The sequence below is a fragment of the Castor canadensis genome, chromosome 15, assembly GCF_047511655.1.
Source record: "Castor canadensis chromosome 15, mCasCan1.hap1v2, whole genome shotgun sequence".
Classification (NCBI taxonomy): Eukaryota; Metazoa; Chordata; class Mammalia; order Rodentia; family Castoridae; genus Castor; species Castor canadensis.
In genome coordinates, this window is record NC_133400.1 from 100142898 (window position 1) to 100168784 (window position 25887).

The following is a 25887-nucleotide window of genomic DNA, read 5'->3' on the forward strand; positions in this document are numbered from 1 at the left end:
AGTGTGATGAGGACACACTAATTAATATTCGCAGAGATTGAGCAAGCTGAGGTGGAAGGCATTTTAACGCTCGGCTGGACTTTTGAGTAGATTCAGAGTCACACAAAGCGACACTGAATGATCCCGTGAACGCTCCGCCTTTATTGGCCTCTGTCTGCCTTTCCATCCCTCCCTGTTTTGGTCAGACCAGGGCAAGAATTCTATGCCCCTTGGTACCTAAAATCTTAGACTTCAGATCCAAGAAAGAAACTCAGTCACACTGGATAAAAAGCAATGATGAGGCCACAGGAGACAGCTCTACGTATGGAGTGCCCCGTGCTTCGGCTGGTGGCAGGGAGCCCCAGCGGACACAGCCCTAGTTACCTGCAGAGCAAGGCAGATCTTAGATGGGCAATCAGAGCCAGGGTAGCACAGTAGGGGCAGTGGGGCTATGAGGCACCCCGCTAAGGGATGACAAGTTCTCTCTATCCAACTTCAAGACAAGGACCGTGACTGAGCCTGCAAGTTGAGGCCACACTGTTGGAAAAGCCAGATCCAAGGGCATCTGCTCCAGCAGTCAAATAAACAGTCCAGAGAGCACCCTCTGAAGTGTCCATCCCCTGGAATCTTTGCAGGCACTACTTCAGTCAGAAAGAAGCACCTGCCGATATTCCTGACTCTTCTAACTCCCAGATGACTCCCACAGAGTTATTTTCCTCAGAACCAAAACCCATCAGTCCTTTCTGTTCCCGAGACCCATCTGAAGAATTAGATAAGCAGAGGCCTGTGGCTGTCCCTCAGGGATCTTTGTGCTCTGGGCTGCTGCAGGGATGGCTGTATCAAGGTGATGTTTTCATCTGTGTCATCATGGAGACTCAGCAGTCCACTGGAAGAGGCAGGCATGTGGTGCAGGGGTCAGTCAGCATCCCCTCAGGAAGGGGGTGCTCTAAGTTGAGGTTGCAGAAAATGTTACCTCCTTCCCCAACTCTGCATAGAATCAAGGGGTAGCTTTTCTCAGAAGCAAATCCAAGCCTTGCACAGGGCCTTGGGCACACCTCACCCAGAGCATCCTGGGGCAGAGTAGAAACAGGCACAGCCTACATCTCCAGGCAAATGAAAGACTGGCTTGAGGCCCATGGGCTTGCCAATGTTACATCTTTTTGATGACAAAAAAAATGGCAATTTTGCACCTGATTTGGAAGCACTTTTTAGAACATATTTTTGGTTTGAATTGACACGTGGCAACTGATATTTATGGTATGATATTTCAGGACAGTACACCATGTGTAATGATGAGGGTACCTGGCATAGGGTCACCTCTGACATTCAGAGTCCCTTCTACGAGCTGCTTTGAAGTATTCAGTTAATTGTTGTCAGTCATACTTGTTCCACTAGACAGCACTTCCAAGCGGCCTCAGCCTGGGAACAAGACGCTGATAACTCTGATGAGTCAGGGTGGAAGTTGCAGTGTGGTCCCAGTGTTCTTTACTGAGTTGGAGAGAGGCGCCCACTCTCTCTCAGGGTAACCACTCTCTAGAACCACCCCACCACTGCCATGGAGTTCCCACGTGGCAGGTTGTGATTGGAGGGGGACCTCCCTAAAAGGCACAAAGCCTGTGTTCAGAAGGACAGTCCCCCAGGGAATGGGCTGGGCTCCTCAACCTGTCCAGCTGCACCTTTTACCCCTACCTTTTGATTTCGGGTCAGCTCACTCCTTGTTGCCTAACATTTGGGTGTGTGGGGGAGGGGTACCCGTTGCACTCCCTACACCCGTTAAAATCCAACACCCTGGACGTGAGCGTCCAGGAGTTCAGTGCTCAGTGCAAAGTCCTGGAAGACACTTTCATCACCTGGCTCTGCTTTGGTGAGCTCTTCAGCTGAAAAGGCCTATGCCATGCCATGGTGGGAAATGTGGGGATAGAATTTTAAGCTAAGTAAACAAACAAACAAACACAAAATACACCAGAAAGTTTATGTTTGCTAGGAAAACATCAGACGTTAATATGCAGAAATAAAAGTGGCTTTATCAAGACACTGGGTTTCTCTCTCTGCTGAGAACTTTAATGTTGGCTCTTGTCTTGCTGGTGGTTCAGCCAGAGTCTTTTTATCATGAGAAGGTATGTGCCCCAGCAGACCCTAGCAGGGACCACGTGCCTTCCAGCTGGCCACAAGCTTTCCAGGGCGGGGCTTCCCTCTCACAGCAGGCTGTCTCTCCCTCAGCTAAGTCCCAAGGGAGCTCTGTGTCCTTGCCGAATTGCACAGGGACTCAGGACAACAGCCTGTGAAGGAAAGGACATGCCTGCGGTGACAGAGATGTGCTGGGGAGTCACTGTGGACTGTGGACTGAGTCTCAGTCTTAGCTCACCCCATGAGACCTCGGACCAGTTGCCCAAGCGCTCTGAGACCCCACTCCTTCCCCCATAGATGTGACAGCACAGGGACTCCAAGTGCACGGCGCAGCTGAAGCTCAGAGCCGCAGCTGTTGTAAGTCCCAGCTATTCTCAGGTTGTCGTTGACGGACCCTGCTCTTTCCTCTCCAACAGCTGGGACATTTCCCTCATGGTCATTGCAGGAATGAAGCTGCTCCGGACTTCCTTCTGTAACCCGGTTGCCCAGTTTGTGAACTTGAGTTTCACCGTGATCTTCTTCCACTTTGACCACAAGGATGCTTCAGAGGGCTTTCTGCTAGACTTCTTCATGGTGTCCATTTTATCTAGCAAGGCAAGTTCAATGGTTGTTTTCTTCATTTTTAACTGTGCAAAGGGGGGCCTTTCTCATCGTATGTTAAGAGTTTTAAACGCTGTCCTTATAAAAACAAAGTTTAAGGAAATGAAATTGATCTACGTATGTGCGTTACAGTCCTGTGGCCATTTTGGGGGCAAATTCCCCATAGAATATAAGTAAGCCATGTGACTTGCTAAAAGTCATTCATCACACTAGTGGTTTGAAATTTGATGACCCTCATCTCTGTTGGAACTGGAGAAGTATAGATTGGAAAATGCTCCAAATTAAAGATTAGCAACCAGGATGACTTCTTTCAGCTTTATTTTGCCTCTTGAGGTAAGGTTTGAGACCTGGCACCTGGCAGCGGTGTCCTCTGGGGTGTTTTCATGCCCTTGGTTTGTCTCAAGTTAAGATTTCCTCAGTTGCAAGCTGAACATGGGCAGCGATCAATCCCCGTGACAATTCGGGTAGGTGCATGGGGAGGACATCTGGTATTTCACATGAGGAAAGTTAAGTTGTATGGATACTTGGGAGTCCTCTGTGCCCCTCTGTACTCTGATGGCTATAAGGAAGCCTAGGTTTGTGAACAGAAAGGAAAGAATTGGGACTAACTCCTGGTAAGTGAACCCCCCACCCCCAGCATGGGGTGGGGCAGGCAGGACTTCTCCCACACGTGTTTGTTCCTATGCCCTCCATTTGGTAGGCAGCCATGGTTTTCTGACTTTACCAATGCCTCATCCTTTTGGTCAAGAATGTTAAATTTTAAGATTTTTTTTCCTCCCCTGAATTTCACTTTTGTCACCTCTTTCTGAATCAATTTTGTTCATCTTTTTTCTCTGTAGTCCTTATCTTTCTTTGTACTCTTTTATTCTTATAGGTAACAAAGTGTACCCTTTTCTATGATCTTAGCGAAGTCCCATGAGTGATGGCCACCAGCTCACCACTGCCTCAGAGTTTTCTCTCATCCGTCTGAGTGAGCTCTGATTTCAGTCACCTGAGTCCTTCTGGTGTCATCTTCCCTGGCCCCTCACTCTGATCTTTGCACTCTGTCTCCTTTTCCATATCTTGTTCCAGACCTTGGCCTTGGTCTCCCTGCGCCACAAACATGGCAATGAATTCTCTTGGTTTTGATTAATTAATCTATCATCTAGCTTTTCTGTCTGTTCATATCTCAGGCTTCTAAATTCTGTTCTTCTTTGTTATGTATAATCTCCCCATAATCTCCCATAATAAGTGCAAAATTATCTCCCATGACCTTATTATAACTGATTTTACTCCTTGCAAGGGTAAGAACCAATCCTTAGGTTTGAAATATGCTGTAATGAGTCCAGTTCTGAAATGGCATTGTTTATAGTCCAACATGGTGAAGGTATTCCTCTTGAGCCTCAGTTTGCTGTAAAATGGAGAATAATGGTGAGTGCAACTGTAAAATAAGTTTGACAGTAGAACATACCCGCAAATACAAGGTAGAGTTTGTGAAAGTCAGTAAGTAGAGAAGGAGGAGTTACACACTGTGTTTGTGAAAGAGTGGGGCCGGTTTCCCCAGGATCAATAGGTTCTGCTGACACCTCCTGGGTCAGTGCCGGTGGTTCCAGGTGAGCTGCCAGGCTAGCAGAGAGGAGTCAGGTGGCTCTCAGTGGTTCCACACCTGCTATAGGATGGTGGCTTTCACTGCCAGCCACATGCAGCCTTCCCCACCCGGCTGCCTGCTGGGCAGCTGAAGATAGCCAGCCGTTGCCATAGACCTGGCCAGGCATGGTGTCTGGCTGGAGAAAGGAGTGTGCCTTGCCCACCTGCTGTCCACGCGACCCTTAGTCCCATCCTGTGCAGGACAAGGAGGCTGGACCCCACAGAATGTGGTCTGAGCTAAGTCCATAAAACCTTAGTTTTTTTCAGGCCCCTGATGCTCACTTGATCTTTTTGAAGAACCAATTAACATCCTGATCATTTCAGATGGAACCAGGGAAGCAGCTTTCCTCTTGCCTCTAATTGAGGGAGCGCTAGCAAATGCAATTTGCACAATCTGCTCTTAGGCTGTGATAAAGCCTCAGTCTAAAAGAAGAAACAGAAGCAGGAGCAAGACGGAGGCTGCTTTGGGGCCACATGGTGGGGCTGAGTCTTTGCCCATCCAGGCTCCTGCTGCCTGGGTACTCCTTGTCTTGAGAGAGTGGCAGCAGTGAGCTTTCTAGAACAAGAAGCAAGATCTTATTCCCCAAAAACAAGTGTAGAGTTAAGGAAACAGACAGCACTGTGACAGTGATGGAAGATGGTGATGGCCATCAGTGTCCTCTGCTGAGGCTCTGCTTGTGCACTCCAAGTGGGGCTTCCCTGCATTCCTCTCGTTCTGACAGATCTTTTAGAGACATTCCCCCACAGAGGTTTTTTAGAGTCCTCCAATGTGGGGCGCACAGGCAGTTCTGCTCTCCTTGGTTACTCATTGCACAACAGCTCAGCAGAGCCCTGCTCGTGACACGGCCCTTCATCCAACATCAGCAGGTGTCTCTAACCACCCCCCCCACTTCCCCATCCTACTGAATACAGAGTGATTGAGAGCCTGGAAGCCCCTCTCAGAAAGGCTGTGAGACGGAGGAGGGGACACTGCACAGGCATCCTGCCCATGGGAGAAAGGAGAGTGATACATTCTTACTAAAAGTCAGTTAGTTGTTCTCAGTTCTTCAGACTTCACAGGAGGAAAGAAAAGAGAGAGGTGACTGGAGCGACAACAGACTGAAGTTCAAAGCTCCAGAGCCAGGGAGGAGAGAAGACAAGGCCTCCAGAGGACCCATGCATGGCCCACACGTCACGCTCCCCGACCCAAATCCCCACTGCCTTCTGAGAGGAGGATGAATTTCACCAAGTCTCTCCAGTCTGTCCAAGCTGGTGGAAAATGGAAATTAAGGCGTTCCGGGGACAGATGGAGTGTATAGCCCATGCACTGAGGCACTCATGATAGCTGCCACTCTGGGCTTCTGGGTATTGGGGAGCAGTGGGAAAGGAGAGCTGCTGCCTGTCATATCCTGAGTCACATGGCTCTCCAACCACCCACCCACAAGGCATACCACCTTCAGAAACTCAGGCCCATCTTCCTTATTCTTTCCTTCCTCCCTCCCTCCCTTCCTTTCTCCCTTCCTTCTTCCTTTCCTCCCTTCTTTCTTGCCTCCCCTCCTTCTTTCTTTCCTCCCCTCCTTCTTTCTTTCTTCCCCTCCTTCCTCCCTTCTTTCCTCTCCTCCTTCTTCCCTCCTGCCTTCTTCACTTCCTTCCTTCCTTTCTTCCCTCCCCTCCTTCCTCCCTTCCTGCTTCTCTCCCTCCTTCCCTCCCTTCCTTCCTTCCTTCCTTCCTTCCTTCCTTCCTTCCTTCCTTCCTTCCTTCCTTTTCTTTCTCTCTTTGTCTCCCTCCGTCTCTCTCTCTCTCTCTCTCTCTCTCTCTGCATCTCCTCCCCATATCCTATTACCCTATTTTTTTCTTTCAAGAACTCCTCTAGTGCATGGACCACATTTCTGGTGTGTTTAGGTCTTTGAGGTACAATAAGACATGTGAGTGAGGCTATTTGTTGCTGGGAAGATTTTATTGTAATAAGACCAAAGTGGCAAAGGTCCTGTCCCACCCTGTCACTGGCCAGGAGGCAATCCTTAGAAGAAGGATTAGTGGGAAGAGGGAATGACCCAAGAAAGTCCCGCTATGCGATGACCTCGAAGCATTTTCAGAGAACATTAGATGTGAGATTCTACAGGCCATTAGTTCAATGCAGGGCTGCTGCATTTGCCATTTAGGGAATTAAAATTAATGGGGGAGGTTGTTTTTATGGCGATGCACCCGAGCTGCAAGGAGGGGCTGGGTTCTGGATGGCTGCAGTTTGCATTCGAGATATTTGAAAGTGGCTACAAATGGCATTTCCCTGTATTTTGTGAGTGCAGGTGGGTAGTGTTGGGTTAAAGTACAACTGCTACTTTCTTTTTTTTTTTTTTAGAATGCGTACTTTTACTAAAGTATTTGCCCAAATCACTTTGCTCAAAAGAGCAAGTACTTACGCAGGGAGTGAGCATCCATGGGTCCAGACATTGCCCTGGGGCAGGATGGGTGACAGTGTACCGACAGAAAAGCCCTGTGCAGCCTTCCCAGGGCCAAGCACCATTCTGAACTCTGTGCGCATATTAACTTGCTTCATCTTCACACCAGTCTTGTGGGTGGGCATGCCTCATCTCACAGGTGTGGAAACTGAGGCATGGAAATTAAGTCCATTGCTGGATGGTCACAGCTGTACTGGCAGAGCAGGATTCAAACCCAGAAGGTCTGGCTGACCCTGAATTTTGTGGCACTGTGGGAAGGAGGCCGACAAGTAAGGAGGTCAAGGAAATGACGTGGGGAGGCGGAGGGGCAGGAGGTGCAGGGATCTTCCAGAGACACATGGAAGGTGGCACAGCTGGCCTGTGGGGATGGGGAGGAGGCAGTCAGGCCAGGAAGGCAGGCAGAGCAGTGCCACAGAAGGGAGAGTTGGGCACACTCTGCGTCCTATGAGGTGTTGAGCATATCTGGGAAGTGTGAGGCCATGGGGAGGGAAATTGGAGGAAGCTTTATGACTTTGTGATTCTCACCAAAGGCTCCACACATGCCACAGAGTTGGACTCAGGAAGTGTGTCCACAGACAATTAGGAAGCAGGACGGAGTGGCCACTGTGAGTGAGAGGTGACAGCCCTGGAGTCCTGGCACCAGACAAGAAATGCCTGCCACCAGCCAGGATGGCAGAGGTGGGAGGACAGGGAGGGAGGGGACAGATGCCGTCAGAATTGAACAGGGAAAGTGGGCACCACTGAGTGACCTGTGGGTATTGGACAGTGACCTGAGAGGAAGCCAGAGCAAGAAGTGCTCAGAGGACTTGGGTGGCTAGGTATGTCCTTGGTTAGAGCAAGAAACAAAAAAAAAGAGAAAGACATTTGGGGAAGGCAGAATGTTGTTGCTTTTTTCATTTTTTTAAAGTCCTGGGGTTTGAACTCAGGACCTCACACTTGCTAGGCAGGAGCTGTACCACTTGAGCCACTCCACCAGCCCTTTTTTGTGCTGGTTTTTTTCAAGATAGGCTCCAGAGAACTATTTACTTGGGGCTGGGTTCAAATGACAATCCTGATCTCTGTCTCCTGAGTAGCTAGGATTCAGGCGTGAGCCACCAGCACCCAGATGGATGCTGGTTTTAGATTCATGGAATTGTAGGATCAGGATTTTTTCCCATTTTAATTTTTGAATTTACATGAGAAGTACATAAATGTATGCTCATTGTAATAAAATGAGAAAATCAATAGAAAACAAAAAACCAGAGAATGTCTGTTTTTATATACACCCTTACTTGTTAACCAGCCCTTCCAGTCCTCCTGTGCTTTCGCCCATGTCTTTGCACACGTGTACACATATACACACACACTTCAAACATCAATAGCTGCATTCTCTACAAGTCTCTTGTTTCCATGTTTTTGCATTAACTGTATCTTTGAGAACTTTTCCATAGTCGTGCATAAACTCTTACCTCTTCCTTGCAGCTCTGAACAGTATTTTATGGCACGTACCTTAATTAGACTAGTCATTCCATTAATAGACATTTAATCTGTTTCCAGCTTTTCCATGGTAATTGGGACTTCTGTGGTCACAAACCACAGGAACCCAAATGAAACTGGCTTAATGAAAACAGAGTTTAACAGCTCATGTACTGATTGAGTAATCCGGAGGCTTGCAAGATGGCATTGAACTTCTGCTTCTATTTCTCCTTCTCTCCCATCTGTCGGTGTCATTCTTGGACTGGCTTTTCCCATGGGGCTGTAACTGTGTTCACCAGCAGCTCCAGATTTATAGCCTTTCTGAGCTAATGTTCCCAGAAGAGAGTGCCTCTTTCCTACAGTTCTAGCCAATGTCCTGGGGAGAGTCCCACTCAGTCCTTTTGTGCCCTGTGTTCATTCATGAGTCAGGCATGGTGGCTAGAGGGCACAGTCCTCTACCAAGGAGTCCTGGGTTGCTTGCCCACCCTGGGACCTAACCAAACTTCAGGGTCTCGAGGTCAGGGCAGGTGGATGGAAGGAGCAAATGTTCACCGCACTGTGCCATACAGAAGTCAGAATACCCACGTTGGCACATGTGTTTCAGTAGCATGGGTTCCTGGGATAGACCTGGGGCACTGGTATAAACAAGAAGGGTCTCAATAAGAGCATCCTTCCAAGTGACTTTACTGCTCCCAACAAGGATGCCATCAAGGACAGGAACAGATACAGCCAAAGAGATTGGGAAGAAGTGACCCAAAGCACAGGGAACGCGTGTGACGGGTAGCAGCAACTACCCATTTTGAGAAAGGATGCTCCTCCCGGTCAGAGACTCACGGAGGCCAATATCTAGGACAGGATGTAGCCTCAGGGCTCAGCCACAGAGAAGTCACAAGTGAGCTTGGTGGCACTGTAGGGCTGACACTATTGGTGGCAGTTCTTGGGGGCTGGGGACCTGTGCTATTTCAATTTTGCTCCCTCTATGCCTAGGGCAGTGCCTTGGGGTGATGGGCTGTTGGTCCCTGTGAGTAAGTGACCAAGTGTGCTGACCCATCACAGGCAGTGCACAACCAGGTGGGTGCTGGGAACTCTGTGGTTCCCAAAGATATCCCATGGATATCCCATGCCATCCATGATGCTGTCTTCAGGTGAAAACTCCACAGTCACAGCCACTTTTGGGTCCTTGACTTTTTGCTGGCTTTGGAGAGGTGGCCAGCTTCAGATGTGATGTCCTTGTCACCTGTGAAAGATTTAGTCTGCTATTCAGGTCAGGAGAAGAAAGCCCCTGCTACTCCAGATGCCTGATGCGAAGGCCAGTATGCAACGTTTACTTAATGGCCCCTCTGTAGGTTTAAAATGCAAGTGTTGACAGAATAGATATAAGAATTGAGTCATGGACATCCCCAGCCAAGAGAACCGCGAACAGTAAACGTGTTCCCCAGGGGCCGCTCCCCTCAGCACATTTCCAAGGCCCCCCCTGAGTTTCTGGAAGGCGACATCTGCATCCTCCCCCATCACAGGGTGACCTGTGAGCTCTGTGGTCTGACTGACTCTCCTCACCCTGAAACAAGGTGGCGGTTGTAGTGTCTCCACCTGGCAAAATAATTTTTACTGATTCTCCGTTTCCACTCCCAGTTTCTTTTTTGGCTCACTTCCCCTCACTGTGGTGAAGAATGGATGTGTCAGGTTTATGGATCCTGTTCATAATTCTGGACCCTCCAGTGGGGCTTGCTCACTACTCCACGACTAGCTCAGTAATAGCACCCATTCATAAGGCCTGGAGAGCTCTGTGTGCCCTCCGGTGTCCTGAGTTTAAGGAAAGGGCATCTTCTCTCATAAAACTTGAAGCATCTGCAGCTCTAAGGAAAAGTGTAAGTGGAAAAGGACCCATGGGAGAGGAAAGAAGAGCGATGGCAGGAAGAAGGACCAGCCGTGGGAAATTTGTATTCTGCTGAACTTGGTGAGTGGGCGGATGGTTAGTTGAAAACTGAATGAAGCAAGAGATAACAATAAATGACACCTACATGCCCACCTCTACAGCTCTATGAGAGCTTCAAACATACGCCTGAGCTCCTGTGACTGAGCAGCAGATGGAGGGCGGCGCCTTCTCTTTGAGTACAGCCCGTATTTCCAGTGGGCCGCACCCATGCAGTGTTTTCCACGGTGTTCAGTTCCATTTCTCTGTGTTAATTCTACTTGAAGTGAGACGTAAAGTTACTCAGAGAACGATCAATCTAAAAGCTGCCCATGTTTTCATTGCCTCCAAATCTCCTCTCACCATGTCTGTGTCCACAGCAGTGTTGCTGGGACATTAAGCATCCCTAGTGGCAAGAACAGCTCTTTTGTTTGCACTCATGCATCAATTTCTATAATATTGAACTGAACTACAAAATCATCTTAATGACAAGTGACACTGATAGAAAGAGCTTCATGACAAGCATGACCACCTCCTGAGAAGCACTCCGCTCAGCTGGTGGGGTCTGAAGAGCTCAGATGCTGAAATTCATACCCTGGTCCAAGTGCACACTGGGCTGTTGGACTCAGTGAGTTTCACGGTGCAAACACAAGTGTCAATCTAAAAGTTAACCAGTGGAGTTTTGTTTTTTCTTTTTTAAAGAAAGCATATATTTTATGTTTTCCTCTTTTGAAATAGCATATATTAATTGCACAAAGGGATTCGTTGTGATATTTCCACACATGCATATAATACACTTTGCTCAAACTCACCACCTCTGTTATTACTGTGTATTTTAGTAAGACAGGTAAATAAGGCTCATTCATGTTTGCTGTGATTACTGATAGGTTGATTTTTCTCTCACAGCATTTTTTGGCTCTATGATTGTGTCATTTCTCCTCACTTTCTTTCCTACTGAAATGGGCTTTCTTTTTTTGTTACTTTTTTATTAGCATATAAGAGTTGTACAGGGGAATACATTGTAATATTTATACACATGTGTACAATGTATCTTAGTTAGATTTACCCTCTCCATTGTTCTCACTTCTCCTCTCCCCTTCTTCGAACAATTTCAACAGGTTTCATTCTTCCATTTTCATATATGGATACAAAACACATCCACCTTCTTCACCCTCATTCCCCATGTCCCTGTGCCCATCCCCTCCCCCTGGTAACCACCCCTAGAGAAGAGCTGTTTTACCCTCCTGTCCTTCCTTTTTTTAAAAGCGTATATTGATAGTCCAAGGGGAGTTCACCCTGGCACTGTGGGCTTGAATCTATCATGCTTTAATCAAGTCCACCCCTCATTATTTACTCTTTCTCTATCACCGCGCTCCGGTAACATTCAACAGCTTATGGTGCATGCAGTGTGTTGCATTCTATTCACATAGAGATGGCTTGTTTCAGTATTTCATTCCTTTCCCTCTGGAGCTTTGGAAATAGAATGGTGGGTTTCTAGTCCTTAGTTCCATGTTCGGGGTCTCCAGAGCAGTAGCAGTCATGTCACCAAGGAAGTCATTAGTGGTGCAGGTCCCTGGGCTCTGCCCCAGACCTGCCAGGCTTTGTCTTACAGAGCAGCATCTTTGTCTTTGTCTCATAGAGTCTGCAGGTGACTCCAGTGCACATCCAAACTGGAAATCTTCAAGGCGAAGGTGTTTTTAGTGGTTATTCTTAAGTTATTAATAAGTGCACTTGACCAGCACTTGAAGCCTTTTCCCTCTCACACAGTCTTTAGGGCTGGGTCCTGAGCTCCCATTCATCCTTCCTTCCCGTCTTTACAAATTTATGATATCTAAACTCAGTTCCACCTCCCAGCAGATCATGACTTTGTGGTTATTTTCACAATCGATCCCCACGTTGCTAGTGTCACACTTTGGCAGTTTCTTTTCTAGCCATCATTTTAACCTCTCACCTCTCCTTCAGGGAAGACTCCCTGTCTTACTGTAGCACTTTCTTTCATCTTTCTGCAAATCTATGAGTGGTAAGTTCTTTCAATTTTGTCCACAAGGTCTGTACTTCCATCTGTCACTTAAGCGATGCTGCAGCAGTGGACAAAATTCTAACTGGGTATTTGTTCTTGACACTGTGAAAACTATTTCATCATCCTCTGACATACATTTACCCTAACAAGAAGTCAGCTGTCCATCTGTAACTCCTTTGCAGGTGGTTTGCAAGAAAAAGTTCTCATTCTGACATTGAGCTTATGCACTTTCATCACCATACGACATCAGAAGTGGATTCTTTTTGCTTATTCTGCTGAGGACTTGATGCACTTCCAATCACACACCCTCCTAAGTTCTGGACATTTCTGACCTGTCGTTCTTCAGGTCTCTCCTGCTTCTCTCCCCACTTTCCTCCGAGCTCCAGTTGCATGTGTATCTCCCACTCTGTCACCTCTGCTCCTTAGTCCCCCCGAGTCTCTCTCCATCGCTCTGAGCTGTGCTGTGGGTGATTGATGGATGAGCGCTGCCCAACAAGTCTGCAGCACACTGTATTTGTTGAAGCAGGATGAGTTTCTGATCTGAAACTCACTCTCGTTACCAGTTACAGCCGCCATCTGAGTAATTTATTTAACTTCTAAAACTGTAGCTCCTATCATCAGCCACTGAGAATAGCTTTGCTTTAAATCTAATTAACTCCAAATTTAGCTTTCATATTTTCTGTTTTCCATTTGTTATTTTACAAAGGTGGTCCTTCCCCCTCCCCAAAAGTGGGGACCCACGTTTGAGATGTTATTAGCTCTACTTTTTCCCAGCATTCTTGAGCATCTTTCTGCCCCCACACCTGTGCCTCAAATTGACTGGTAGTGCTCCCGGGTCCTTTGTTGTTGGCCTTTTTTGCTCAATAGACTCGTCGTGTCTAATTCCTTTCCCAGAGTTCAAACCTCAGCTTCTTCACTCTTCTCGAGTCAAGAAGTTGAGTCTTCCTCAACTCAGTAGCCAGTTTCTGCCACTCGTTCCAGCCTTGTTTGCCCCTTCAAGTTCAAATATTGGTGGCCGTGGTTTGATGTGATGTTAACTGAGGCGTGTATCTTTCTGAGAAAGCACTACTGAATCTGACAAGGCTGGTGAGGATGGAAGCAACCTGGGAGGTGAGTCTGGCTGGAGGGAAGGAGAGGGAAGGTGGTATCTGGGTTCGGGTGGGAAAACCATGCTTTAATCAAATGGATCCACTTAAGATAGAGCCCAGACACCGAAGTCTCATCCTCGGGCAGCTGTGTCGGTGGGGGTGGGCTGGGGGGAGTCCCCAGAGTAAAGATGCTGTGTGCCCTGCCACAGAGTGCATTAGCAAGGGTGTGTTTGGGCATCATCTTTCTTTGGTTTGTGGATGTATACAGATTGCTTTTGCTATCTATAGCAGGACATAATAGCATGTGTATGCCAAGATGGAAAGACATTTCCAAAGTGACAACATTTGTTGTCTCTAGGAAACAGCCAACATTATTGTATTTTGATTCCCTTTCTTTTGATCCCAAGCGATCTGGGTTTTTTCTTAGAGGCGTATTCCAGTCACTTGGGAAGTTTATTGTGCACTTTAGTAGATCTGAGAAGCAAAACATTGGGAGCGAGAAGTCTTCATAAAAAGAGGCCGTGAGCTGTAAGGAGGTGTACACTCTCAGTCAACCTAAATGGGGTTTCTGACTTTTTCCAGTGCAGCCCCGTGGTGTCGTAAATGTCCCGGTGTTGAGTACGCCATGGTCTAGGATGGATGATCAATGTTTGGGTTTTCTTTTGTGCTTAGAATTCACTCTTTTGATTCTTACAAGTATTTCAGTCTCTTACTGGATTTCACTCTTGAGAGAAAGACAAAGTGTAAAAAAGTATGAAGTTGATTGACTCTTTTTAACCTGCGTCCTGCCTTTGTACCCTTTAAGGAAAAAGCCTGGGAGCCATATAAGCTTTGTGGAGCTGTGCCTTCAGAAAGCGCAGTGGACCGCCCTTCACCTGGGGATCACCAGGCTTGTTGGTGCAGTGAATGATTCACTGAGTACTTTTACTTTTTATTTCAGTAAAAATGCCATTCTGGGCATACAGGGTCCTTCATCACTGCATGGGCTCAGTAAGAGCCTGTTTGTGGTCCTACCCTGCTGGGACAGGAGGCTTAGACAAGGGAGACCTTTCCTTGGCCTCCTTGTGGCAGGAGGTGAGCCACACAGCAGAGGTTCTCACAGAAGGCCTGTGGCCTCAGAGAGACCTGGTAACATCTGGTGATAGAAAGGTCACTGGATAGAGAATCAGGATCTCACCCTCTGGTTTTGGGTGAACTAATAGCTTTCTATGTGACCTGCACAGCTTCTTAACCACTCTGAGCCTGGCCACAATCTCTGAAAAGTGAGAGGGCCTGGACTTGGTACATTTCAGGGAAGAAAAGACTATAAAATAGCTGGTCTATGAGCCAAGTATATCCTCAGAGTAAGACATATGGTTGGCCCCACATTTTGTTATAAAAGGTTGTATGTGCTCCTGCTTCCTGGGAACTGTCCTAAGTCCTCAGCGAAGATGAAGCCATTCAAAGTTATGTTGACACTGGGAGAAGGAACTGTCACCATCCCAGTTTTATAGATGCAGAAAATGGGGCGAGGTGGAGCTGGGTTCCAGTGAGCCCGGTTGGATGCCCTCCAGCCTGTGCTCTGAAATCCTGTGCCATGTGGACACCAAGCTCTCCATATGCACCCTCTTTCTAAGGATTTGTGAAGAAGCAGGGCAGGAATCATAGGGATACAAAAAGATGAGAGTCAGGAGCACTGGCTTCTTCAAAGACAGAAAAACAGAGGCTACTTTCTTTTTATTTATGTATTTGGTGGTACTTGAACTCAGAGCCTGGTACTTCTTGGGCAGGTGTTCTACCATGTGATCCACACCCCCAGCCCTTTTTGCTTTAGTTGACTTCCCAGATAGGGTCTCATACTTTTCCAGGATCAGCCTGGATGACTCTTCTCCTACCTCCACCTTCCAAGTAGCTGGGATTATGGGCACATGCTACCACAGCCAGTCTAGCAGAGGCTACTTTCTTAAGCCTCATGTTGAACATCTGTTACGAAGCTACAAGAAAGTGCTGGGATTTAGAACCCTCAGGTGTCTGATTGCTGGGTTTGCTTATGCATAGACATGAGTTGCTGTGCTAAGCAAAAAATAATTGCAATAGATTCATTTAATCACAGCGCAGCAAAGCCATCCCTGCCAGAGCCGGTGTGTGCAGGCGAGGCCCTCCCCGGAGCCTCCTGTCTGATTGCAGCGCTGTGCCTGACCTACTTACAGCTCCATCAGAAGGCAGCTTCGAGGCCTCCCAGGACACAGCAATGCACTGAAGACCCAGCAAGGAACTTCCCACAACCCATGTCCAATCTTGGGACACTGGGATGTGCATCCTGTAACCCTCTCTTGTTCCCGCTTGCAGTGTTAAACCACAAGCATCTAACTTTATTTTTTAAAGTTGTATATAGACCATACACTGAGATAAAATCATACACTAAATCAAAAAAAAAAAAAAAAAAAGAAATCTCAATAGATGTAACAGAAGTCATACAAAATATATTCTTGGACCATAACGGAATGACACTAGGGCCAAAACCAGAAAGGTGTCTAGAAAATTCCCAAGTATTTCAAAATTAAATATCATACTAATAAAAACCCATGTGTCAAACAAGAGCATCCAAAACCAAGAATTCTTAACAGTGGATGCTAAGAGGGTTTTTAATGCATTGGCGTTGTGTGTGATGGAGGTGGGTTGGGTGGAAACGAGCCAGGGGAACACCATGACCTGTGAAGAACTTTGCTTGTGTCCTAGCCCAGAGTCACGTGTTCCTGCCGTGATTACACGCTCCTCCCCTGGCTGGGATGGGAGTGAGGAAGGTGCTGGCACTTAAAGGAAATCCTTTAGATTTCCAGGCTCTTGGTGCTCATGTACCGACTGATTCAGAGTGGGGTGGAGGCTGTGCTTCACAAGACCTCAAGATATGGGCCCCCAGCTGCTGTAGCAGAAGGCCATTCTCCCTGCTGTCAGACTTGCAAAGGCACAGGGACTGTGGTATCCCATCCAGAAGGACCCAGGAGGCTTCAAACAGCCCCAGGATGAGCACAAAGGTGGCGTCTCTGGAGAACTTGTGAGATGAGATCAGCCCTCCACGGCTGACACGGTGAGCAGGAGTAAAGGTGAAGAGTTACCCACACAGGCACCTGCTTCCCTCCCCCAGAGCCCATGTTCCTTGACAGGCCCCAGTCACCTCAGCTTTCCTTCTTCTCCACTTTTCTCTTAAAAATCCTTCTTTCATCCTCTCGGTGTTCCCTGTGTCTTTCTTGCCTCTCCCTCTCTCTTCCCTCCTCCTCTCTCTACCCATAGTCCTTCTTTGCTAGTTTGTGACTCGAGTCCCAGTGAACACGCTTAGGTTCAGGGGTCCTGTGAGATAGCGGACACCGTGACATCTGAAGGATTTTGTGTCTACAGTTCTTTGGAGACCTTCCTTCCTGGATTTGCCTCAGCTGTTGGCCCAAATGTTTGATTTTGCTTTAAAGTTTCTTCCCAGATCCAAATGATTGTGGGAATCGCCAGAAAAGTGAGGGACGACTTGGAGATGACTCCAACCAACCCATCATTTTCACAGAGCAAATCAGAGCTGTCCCATTGTTGGCTCTACAGTTGAATGCTGAGTGACCTTGGTTCTCTAAGCTCCGTTGTCCTCAGTGGCCTTGTCTCCTGGCCCATGCTCTCTTCTCATGATGACTTGCTTATGCTCTGCGTAATAGCTCTGGAGCTTAATTTAAAACTACTTTTTTCTCTTCTCTTTGTTCCCATGGCTTTGGTGGAGAATGTATTTAATTGTCTCGAGCACGAGCCAGATGGCAACCCCTGTGCCATCTGAAGTTCCACTGTGGATAAAGAGTGTATATTAGGGTGTGGGGGGGGGCGGGGGTGGAACACTGGGTATTCACTGACTGCCTGGTCTGGAAGTGGCAGCAACAGAGTTTTATTTACATCTGGGATTTGCCCGTCATTTCCCACAAAGCAGAGGTCCGCCACCAGCCAGGCTGCCTTCCCCATCTGTCTATGCACATTCATAGCTTGGTCCCCAGCCACACCTTGGAGCATGTACACCCTCGGCCCACACAAGGCTCTCCCTCCCATCTCCAGCTGTCCCCAGACCTCGGCCTTCCTCGTGCTGGCTTGTCTAGCCAGTGTGGTGACTTCCCTGGCCAGCCCCGGCTCTCAAAGTCCTTTGTAACTTCTTCAAAAGTGTAGAGCTGTTTCCCCAGCAAGAACAGCTGAACAGGTGTGATAAAATTCATGCACAAACCCCTCAACAATGTGAGGAACACAGGTTTCTGCAGGACTCTCCCTCTCAGAGCTCCTTTTTGGGGGAGAGCAGGCCATATTGTGGTTATCCCCCGAGAAGGGCAGAGACACCATATCCGCGGGTTGAATTACTGAATGTGCTGAGATGACCATGTGAGCTGTTTTGTAGCTGCCTTGCCTACAGGACAAAGGAAGGGAGGGCAGGAAGGCAAGCAGTCCTTGCACTGCCCCTTCCTGGCTGTGCCGCGTGTCCTTAGATGACCCTGACACAGAGCCAGAGGTGTTGCGTCCTCTGATGAATCTCTCTCTTTTGCTTTCAGCTCGGGGACCTGCTCCACAAGCTACAATTCGTCCTGGCCTATGTGGCCCCTTGGCAGATGGCTTGGGGGTCTTCCTTTCACGTGTTTGCCCAGGTCTTCGCTGTCCCCCGTATCCTTTCTGCTTCTGTTTTCACCCCCAAGCCGAAGGCCGCATTTTATGGATGTGAGCTTTTCATGGAACCTAGCAATAAAAAGATTTTAACGTCTCTGTGAGTACATTTTAATGGGGACATGGGCAGGCACTTTGGATCCCCTTCAGGCCACTTAGCTTACAAGATGTTTCATAACTGTGGGTTCTGAACAGATGTGGGTGCTCCCTGCTCCTCGGTGCATCTTCAGGAGTTACTTTTGTTTTTACCAATTCTTCCATTTCATATGCCCAGGTCTGCAGCAAAGAAAGCCAGCAGGTCTTTTAAATGGAAAGTAACTGCTGAAAAAATTAGGTTGACTTGTACAAAATAGTACCATTGCTAAACATTGTGGATAGGCCTGAAGCACTCCGTATATTCATTAAATTATCATATATACTTATCACATGCACACAGACTTCATTACCGTCCCTCAGCTCAGAGTCAGGTTCCCACAGAATTAACCCAAATACTTTTGAAGACTGAAATCTTCAGTCTTCACGGTTTTGTCTTATGGTTGTTATTCGCCAAGAAGGCTTGGTTTTTTCCTTCTATGTTTTTATGGTTTCCATAATGATAATTAGTTTAAATTCACTTCAAAAGTAACCTGGGATGTTCCCTTCTAAAAGTCACTTTGATACAGCTGGATTTTGTGTGTGTGTGCACATAATGGGATCACTTGCCTCAAAACCCCAGATTTGCTCATTAAATAAGTAGATTTTAAGTCAGATTTCAGGGATGGGTCCTGGATGGATGGACATGTTCGGAAGCTTTGTGGTTGTTCTGCCCATGCGTGAGGGCTTCAGTCTTCTCACCGTGTTCTCACCCTGGCCGTCCTCCCTGGGCTAACTGGCTTTATGACTTCTTGCTGCTTCTTTGACATGAAGCTCAGATGATGGTCCTAAGTCATCCAGGACTAGACTTGGTGTTCGGCAGTGGACACACGCCTGGGTAATCACGAACTGATAACATATTGTACATTTTAAAATGCTCTCCAGAATCATGGCTTAAAAGTGTTTTAAAGCAAATCAGGGGCTGGGCTCACAATGCACACTGTTTTATGCTTCTGTTCTTAGACCGGCATTAGCACTGTAGTCAAGGTTATTTGGCTGGCCGAACACACTAAGAGAAAAAAAAACACATGGGCTTACTCACCACTCTTTCTTTACCTGAGATCATTTTTCCTAGTCAAAGTGCTTTAGCAAAAGATAGAGGAAGGGAAAGACTGAGGTGAGTTTTGCTTACTTCTGGTATGTGTCTAAGGGTTTCTCACCTAGAATTTCAAGCGACTCTCTTAAATGAAAGTCACTACAGCAATGCACTCATGCAGCTGAGGAATTGCAGTAGGAACTGAACACATGGAGCTCTGACTCCCAGTGCTGTCGTAGCTGTGCCAGATTCCCGTGGATGTCTGTGCCTTGCTGGGTGAGCGTGGTGGTCCTAAGACCCGCAGCGCAGCTGAGGCTGTCATGGATACAGTGACTCTCACTCTCCCGCCCTGGATGTGAGTGCGGTCCACACACCAGCACGTGTGGGCCACTGATGTCTCCTGTAAGAATAAAAGCAGTATTTGCGTCCGTCCCAGCTTGTACAGAGTGTATGCTAAGTCAAGGATTTCCCTGCATTCTCAGAAGAGACTGAAATAAGCTGGGCTGGAGGTGTGGCCCAAGTGGAAGAGCCCTTGCCTAGCAAGTGGAATGTCCCGAGTTCAAACCCCAGTACCGCCAAAAGGAAGGAAGGAAGGAAAGAAGAAAGGGAGGGAGGGAGGAAAGCATTAAGGATGCAGATTTATTGGTAGATTGATTTTGGAACATTTCTTTGATCCTGAAACTGTCCTGCTAGACATCTGCTTCCTGTCTTCTGCTAAGTCAGGGCTGTCCAACCCACTGCTGCTGCATGTGACTGGAGGCCGCCCCTCCTCCTCCCTGCCCTTGCTCAGTGTGAAGGTAGACATTTGCCACCAGAGCCCGACATCATTCTGCTCAGACCTTAATGAGATAAAGCATTGAGAACGGGATGCACACACCATCCAGGCTAAGCTATCGGGTTCCTAAATGTCAGCCTGGATCCCGGGTGATTTTGAAACGTTAATTATTTTATCACCCTTTTAAGAAGCTGTGGACTCCATCCCAGTGTTGAGAGTGGACTAATTTGCTGCATTTTGGAATTGGATTAGCTTTCAGGCCAGCGGGACACTGGTGGGCAAATTGCTTTTTCCTGTGCTGGCATGTTTTCTCCCTCAGTGCCTCTGCTGACTTCTGAGCTTGTAACCTCCAGGGAAAGATGGGGATGTTCACCCTTCTAAGACGTGTAGAGACCACGCAAGGCAAGGCCGTCATCTTCAATAACCACACAGCTATCACATTAACGCTGCTAAGCGCACATGTCTGCAAGGTTCTTTTCCTCCTCACACCTTTGGAGACTAATGATTTTTTAATCTTTTAATTATTGGTGTTGATGGCCAAGCTTACTCTTGGCCCTTTTTCTTGGCGAGAACTGAAGGGGGCTTCCCATGCCCCTTGCTCTTAGGATCCCTGTTCTGAGTGCTGCCTTGACAGTGCTAGCCACTGTCCTTCCTGGATGCCCAGTCCTGCCATGTGTCTTCATCCATGGTCTCCAGTAAGATGTCCCCAGAAGCCATTATTCCCTCCTCCCCTCCTCCACCCCGGACCTTCCCTCCACTCAGCTTTATACAGGCTGTGACCGGATTCCTGCCTTCTTGAGTTGTGGATAATTGTTTGGGGCATTTAAAAAATGCGCAATACAATTCTCGTGGGACTTTTAGAATGAATAAGAAGACCAGTGGCAGCCCCTCCAGCCCCGTGCCCAGCCCTGGCTGCACCAGGCTTTGTTCTGTTCCCCCAACAAGCTCCAGGCACCCCTAACCCACCCAAGGGGGACTTCCCTTCCTTCCCTCTTCCCAGTGTCAACATCCCTGTGACTCTGCCTTCTCACAATTCCCTCAGCACCTTGACTCCATGACACGTTCAAGTCATTCCCTTTTCTTCAGAGACAAGGGACACCAAATGGGATAGGTGCTATTATCACCTGTTTCCTCTTCCTCTGAAAGCTGAAAACATCTAAATGGTTCTGCACAAAACACGGGTATTTTCAGCTCTCCATAGCACACTGCTCAGTAGTTCTCCGTTTGAACCTGGGTCAGAATAGAGAGAACTGGGTGTTAACGGCAGCATGAGGGAGACCTCCTTGATACCCAAACAGTGTAACAACGCTGGGATAGATCTGTACTGGCGGAGTGTGTCCTTGCTCACTCTGAAGGCGTCTGGGAGGAAATAGAAAGTTATACACGGAGAAGAAAGGAGGTACTGCTACTCCCTTATATATTTATTTGTTGGTCGTACTGGGATTTGAACTCAAGGACCCACGCTTTCTAGGAAGGCTCTACTGCTTGAGCCTCCACCCAGCTGTTTTTTGCTTTATTTATTTTTCTGATAAGTTCTCCCATTTTTGCCTGGGGCCAGCCTCAGACCTCCATTCTCCTACCTGTGGTTCCTGAGTAGCTGAGATCATAGGTGCAACACCCAGCCCAGCTTGTTGGTTGAGATGGAGCCTCAATACCTTTTTGCCCCAGCTGGCCTCAAACCTGTTCTCTACCTCCCGAGAAGCTGGGATTACAAGCGCAAGCCACCACACTGGCTGACACAGTTACTATTGAGGGAAAAAACTCTGATCTTGGTTTTGTGACGATACAAGGTTTTCCATATAAATGGGACTGTCAGGACCCCTGCCTCACCCCGTCCCTGATCCACCAGTGACAATGTCAGAGCTCCTAGAAGCCTGAGTCACTCCCCTGTCCTGCTTGACGATGAGATGCAGTCTTCCTATCTGTACCAACCATTTTCTTTTTGTTCTCTGCCAGAACTTTCTGAACCCTGGCTAAGGAAACCAGACCCGGTTTGTGCGATAGTGAGAGAGACACTGTTGCCATCACCTTCCGGAAGGGCAGTCAGCCTGGTGGGAGGTCACAGTGGGTCTTCTGTATGTGACCAACACTCACCCAAGGGACATGGAAGGACATGCATAGGAAAGATCCAGGCAGGTTGGTCTTGGCTGTGCCCAAGCCTTGGTCTTCCAGCTCTGGTGTCACCACATCTCACACCACAAGGGTGTTCCAGGCACCTGCCTGCATGGCTAGGGTCCCACTGGGCTGCAGCTGCACCAGGTTCAACGCTGAACAATTTTAAGTCTGTTTCCGATCAAGCAGAGTGTGTGAAACCGTCTCCCGGCAAACAAGAACCTCACGAAAGAGTGCCAAAGAGGGGACGTGGCCCATAAAGCACTGAGGTGGCGTGTGCATGTGCTGTGGCTGATAAACCAGACTTGGTGGAGCCACTGGCATTCAGTGCATGATATGCACATGCACACACACACATGAACACACATGCACACACACGCACACATGTATACACATCACGCACCATACACACACACACACACACACACACACTTTTTTTTTCAAAGAATGGGAAAAGATTGTTTGAAACACCGGTGCTGTCTTCCAAACACAGTTACTACTTTTAAGACATGTCATTCCATTTCGCTGATTTATAAAGCCATCTAGTACTTCAGTGCATTCTGCTAGGCAAATGACATCTTAGCAAACGGGAATTGATCCCTTCAGTCCTCGGGAACTGAACCTTGGCCACGCATCAGCCCAAGACCACTGGGATTTTTTTAAGAATTGCTGGTTAATGGTAGTGAGATGAGTCCTGGCGGGGTGCTACTGAAAGTCTGATTTTTCTAAATCTGTGCGAACTGAGATTAAGTGCCTGTCCGCTTGTCTGTCTTTGGTGAGCAAACAGTTTTCAGGAAAAGAGGTCACAGTCTGAAATGATACTTGGAACACGGCGGAGACAAGTCTTTTCCTTAACTCCACCTCCTCAGACTCCGCCATGCTGCTCTTCCAGACCCTCGCCACCTCGGTGTTCTCCTCGCCCCTGAGCCCATTCCTGGGGAGTGTCATTTTCATCACCTCCTACGTCAGGCCTGTGAAATTCTGGGAGAAAAACTACAAGTAAGAGCCCATGCTAACCTGCTCACGCCAGGTCCCCCAGGTCACCCCCTGCCCGGCTGCAAAGCCTGGCCTCGAACTCTGTCCTCTGCGGGGAGGGCGGGCAGATCTGGGCTCCTGGTGACTCCACAGTTTATTGACTCAGCTCCTGGGTTTCAGGCCCTGAAGCAAGGTGACTGATTGTGACTCAAAAGTCTGATACTAGACCAGGTGAGGGAAAAGCCTTTATGCTGCCAACTCTCAGCAGGTGACTAGGAGAGGGGATGGACAAGCCCTGTCCCTGTCATCTGGTGCACTAAGAGTCCCCCTGGGTGCAGGTTTCGTCCCTGTCTGCCCCTCTGTGAGCATTCGGAACATGCAGGTTGTCACATGCATACCCAGCCTAGCTCTGGGCAAATGAAACACCACTGGACGTCAGAATGTATTTATTCACTGTTTTCTTGACTCTGTAGGCTGGTCATAAATATCCTCAAGCAGGTGGTGATGGGATGGGGGCGTTATTTGGTGCTGTCATCGTTGTTTGGTACGGGGGATGGAACCAGGTCTCACACGTGCTCGGCACGTGCTCTTCCACCAAGCTGCACCCTAGCCTGGGCGTTGTTTCCAAGAGCAGGTGACAAACAGGATCGAAGATTTACTGAGTAATTTTAAAAACTTCCTCATGGTTTGTTGGGGGAGGACTTTGGACCAGGTGGGGGTGAAGACACCGAGATCCAGGCTGGCTTCCATAGGCAGAGGCCACTGGGCTCCCGTGCGCTGAGTCAGGACTTCCGTTTCTGATCCCCTCTCCCTGCTGTCCCAGCCAGACCTGGTCTATGACGTCAGACCTGGGTTCTGATTCTATAATGTGCTTGTCCTGCATACCTCTGGCCCGTCGCCATGTGCGTTCTGTGACCCAGAGGTGGACATGAAGGCAGGAGCCCAAGGCTCCATGTTTCCCTCAGTGAGCTGGTTATTTGAATACAGCAGGCAGCCTTTTGGGGATGTGGGGTGGCGCAGAGGTTAGAGCACAGCTTGGGGTCCTGGCCTCAGCTCCACCTACCTCTTCGCCTGGCAGCTCCAGGCCACTCCTTCCTCCTCTCTAAAAGTGGGGGTGATGTAACAGGACCTGCTTCACAGACTCGAGGTGAAGAGAAAGCAAGTTGGCACACACGGAGCGCCAGGGACCATCCTGCACACAGTAGGCACTGCGTGTGTCCGAGTGAGTGTGCTCCTCGGCTGGTGTTCCCAGCTCGCAAAGGGGTCCCATCCCGCCTGAGCGGATCGGCTCCTGGCAGCTCACACTCAGGGGGACCCAGGCAGAGCACCCCCAGAGCTGGTGTGGAGGCCACAGGACGGCGGGGAGCCCCTCCACGCCCAGCAGATTTCCTCGTTTCCAAGAGAGGGATTATTGTGGTTGCAGTAAAGTGGTGTTGGCATTTACACATAAACAAAGCGGTTCTTTTGCATCTGTCTACAGAAACAAGTAAGTTCACAGCACCAGAGAGTAAAGAAAGCTACGAACATTGTCTTGTCTTCAAGCTTTGCTCTTGTTGTGTGTTTGTTTGATACCTCAGTCTTGCTGTGTAACCCTGGCTGGCCTCAACTCTCCATCCTCCTGCCTGAGCCTCCTGAAGGCTGGGATTACACTTGTGCACCACCATACCTGGCTGTCTTTAAGCTTTCTTAGAAGAAAACAATTTTAAGGACCTTTCAGAACTCTGAAAGTCACTTCTGAGACGTGCAGACACTTTCCATTGAGGTGAGCAATGTGCTCTCAAACTTTTACCTTCGTGGGAAGGAAAGCACAGAGCATTTTAAACTTGAGCGTAGGCACAGAAGCTTGATTTTGACTCTTCTCAGGCAGGGAATCAGTGTCTCAGGTATGGGAAGAGTTGGTACAAGCACGACACATCGAGTGTAGTTGGGAAGAGTCTCAAGTGTCCCCATGGATGGAGGAATGGAGAAATGTGTGCAGAGAGTGCAAGGCAGGAGGCATTCCACCCCCCAGGAGAGGACTTCTGTTTTGTTGTGGAGTCTTCTCACTTCCAAAAGCCAGCCAGCCTTTTGGGGTGATGTTTTTGGGTCTGAATTACCATTTTATGGGGATTGCTTAAACACACACACCCAGAGCAAGGCTTAGACTTCCCTACCCAGCTCTCAGAGAGCTGTCTGTCATGCCCATCTTCTCCTCAGGAAGTCACACAGCCCAGCTGTGCTGTCTGTGGGGTGTCTGCCTTGGGTTGGCAGGAACCGTGGGGACACATAAGGATACCCACTCTTTACAAGGTCTCTCTGAAGTTGTCAAGTTGGATTTTTCCAGTTCCGCTTGAGGAAAGGTTCTTGTTGCAAAACTCAGTCTCTGGAAGGTCTGCATTGTCTTCTGAAGACCTCATGGCAGAGCCAGGTGGCCCATCTGCATAAACCATCAGGGTGTAGAATGAATTCAGGACAGCAGCATGGTGGACACTAGGAGAGGAAAAGGCAGGAAACCTTATCTGGATCCTGCTGCTCAAACTCTGGAGAATTCATTCCAGTTATTTTAAACTTGGCTTTGTTTTCCTTAATTTGAAATCCTAATGCTTTCTTGTTTCTTACTGTGGAGTTTTTGGGGCACTGTTCTAATTACCCTCCTTTCAGCCCGATACAAAGGAGTAATCAGTTAGTGTGATTGATTCTGTTTCATTTTTTATTGGTTCCATCATTGTAAAGGGGCCATTAATTGACACTTCCCTGTGAGCAACATTCACCATACTGATTAGCCACCACCAACCTGGGGTGTGTGTGTAGAGGGGTCACCAATGGTGCCCCCTCCTTCACCTCCTCTCCCCGTACACTCCACTCCCTCACTCTTCTGCCCCTCAGATTTCACCTTAAGTCTCTAAGCTGACTTAGGTATTTCTGGGGTTCAGCGAGCCCTGTACTATAACAAAACCATTTTAATTCTCTGACAATGTGACAA

General features: G+C 48.2%; 1 protein-coding gene across 9 annotated transcripts in view; it reads left to right on the forward strand.

The window, feature by feature from the left end:
* The window catches only part of Pcnx2 (pecanex 2), a 192747-nt gene that overhangs the window by 101195 nt on the left and 65665 nt on the right, over positions 1-25887 (forward strand). For 4 of the 9 annotated variants that reach the window (XM_074056857.1, XM_020182141.2, XM_074056860.1 and 1 more), the window contains 3 exons: positions 2523-2700; positions 17787-17895; positions 22820-22949. In XM_074056857.1, the coding sequence (XP_073912958.1) occupies positions 2523-2700; positions 17787-17895; positions 22820-22949 (417 nt within the window). Of the gene's footprint in view, positions 1-2522; positions 2701-17786; positions 17993-22819; positions 22950-25887 lie in introns of those variants that run through there. The other 5 variants (XM_074056858.1, XR_012442221.1, XR_012442222.1 and 2 more) reach the window with 5 other exon arrangements.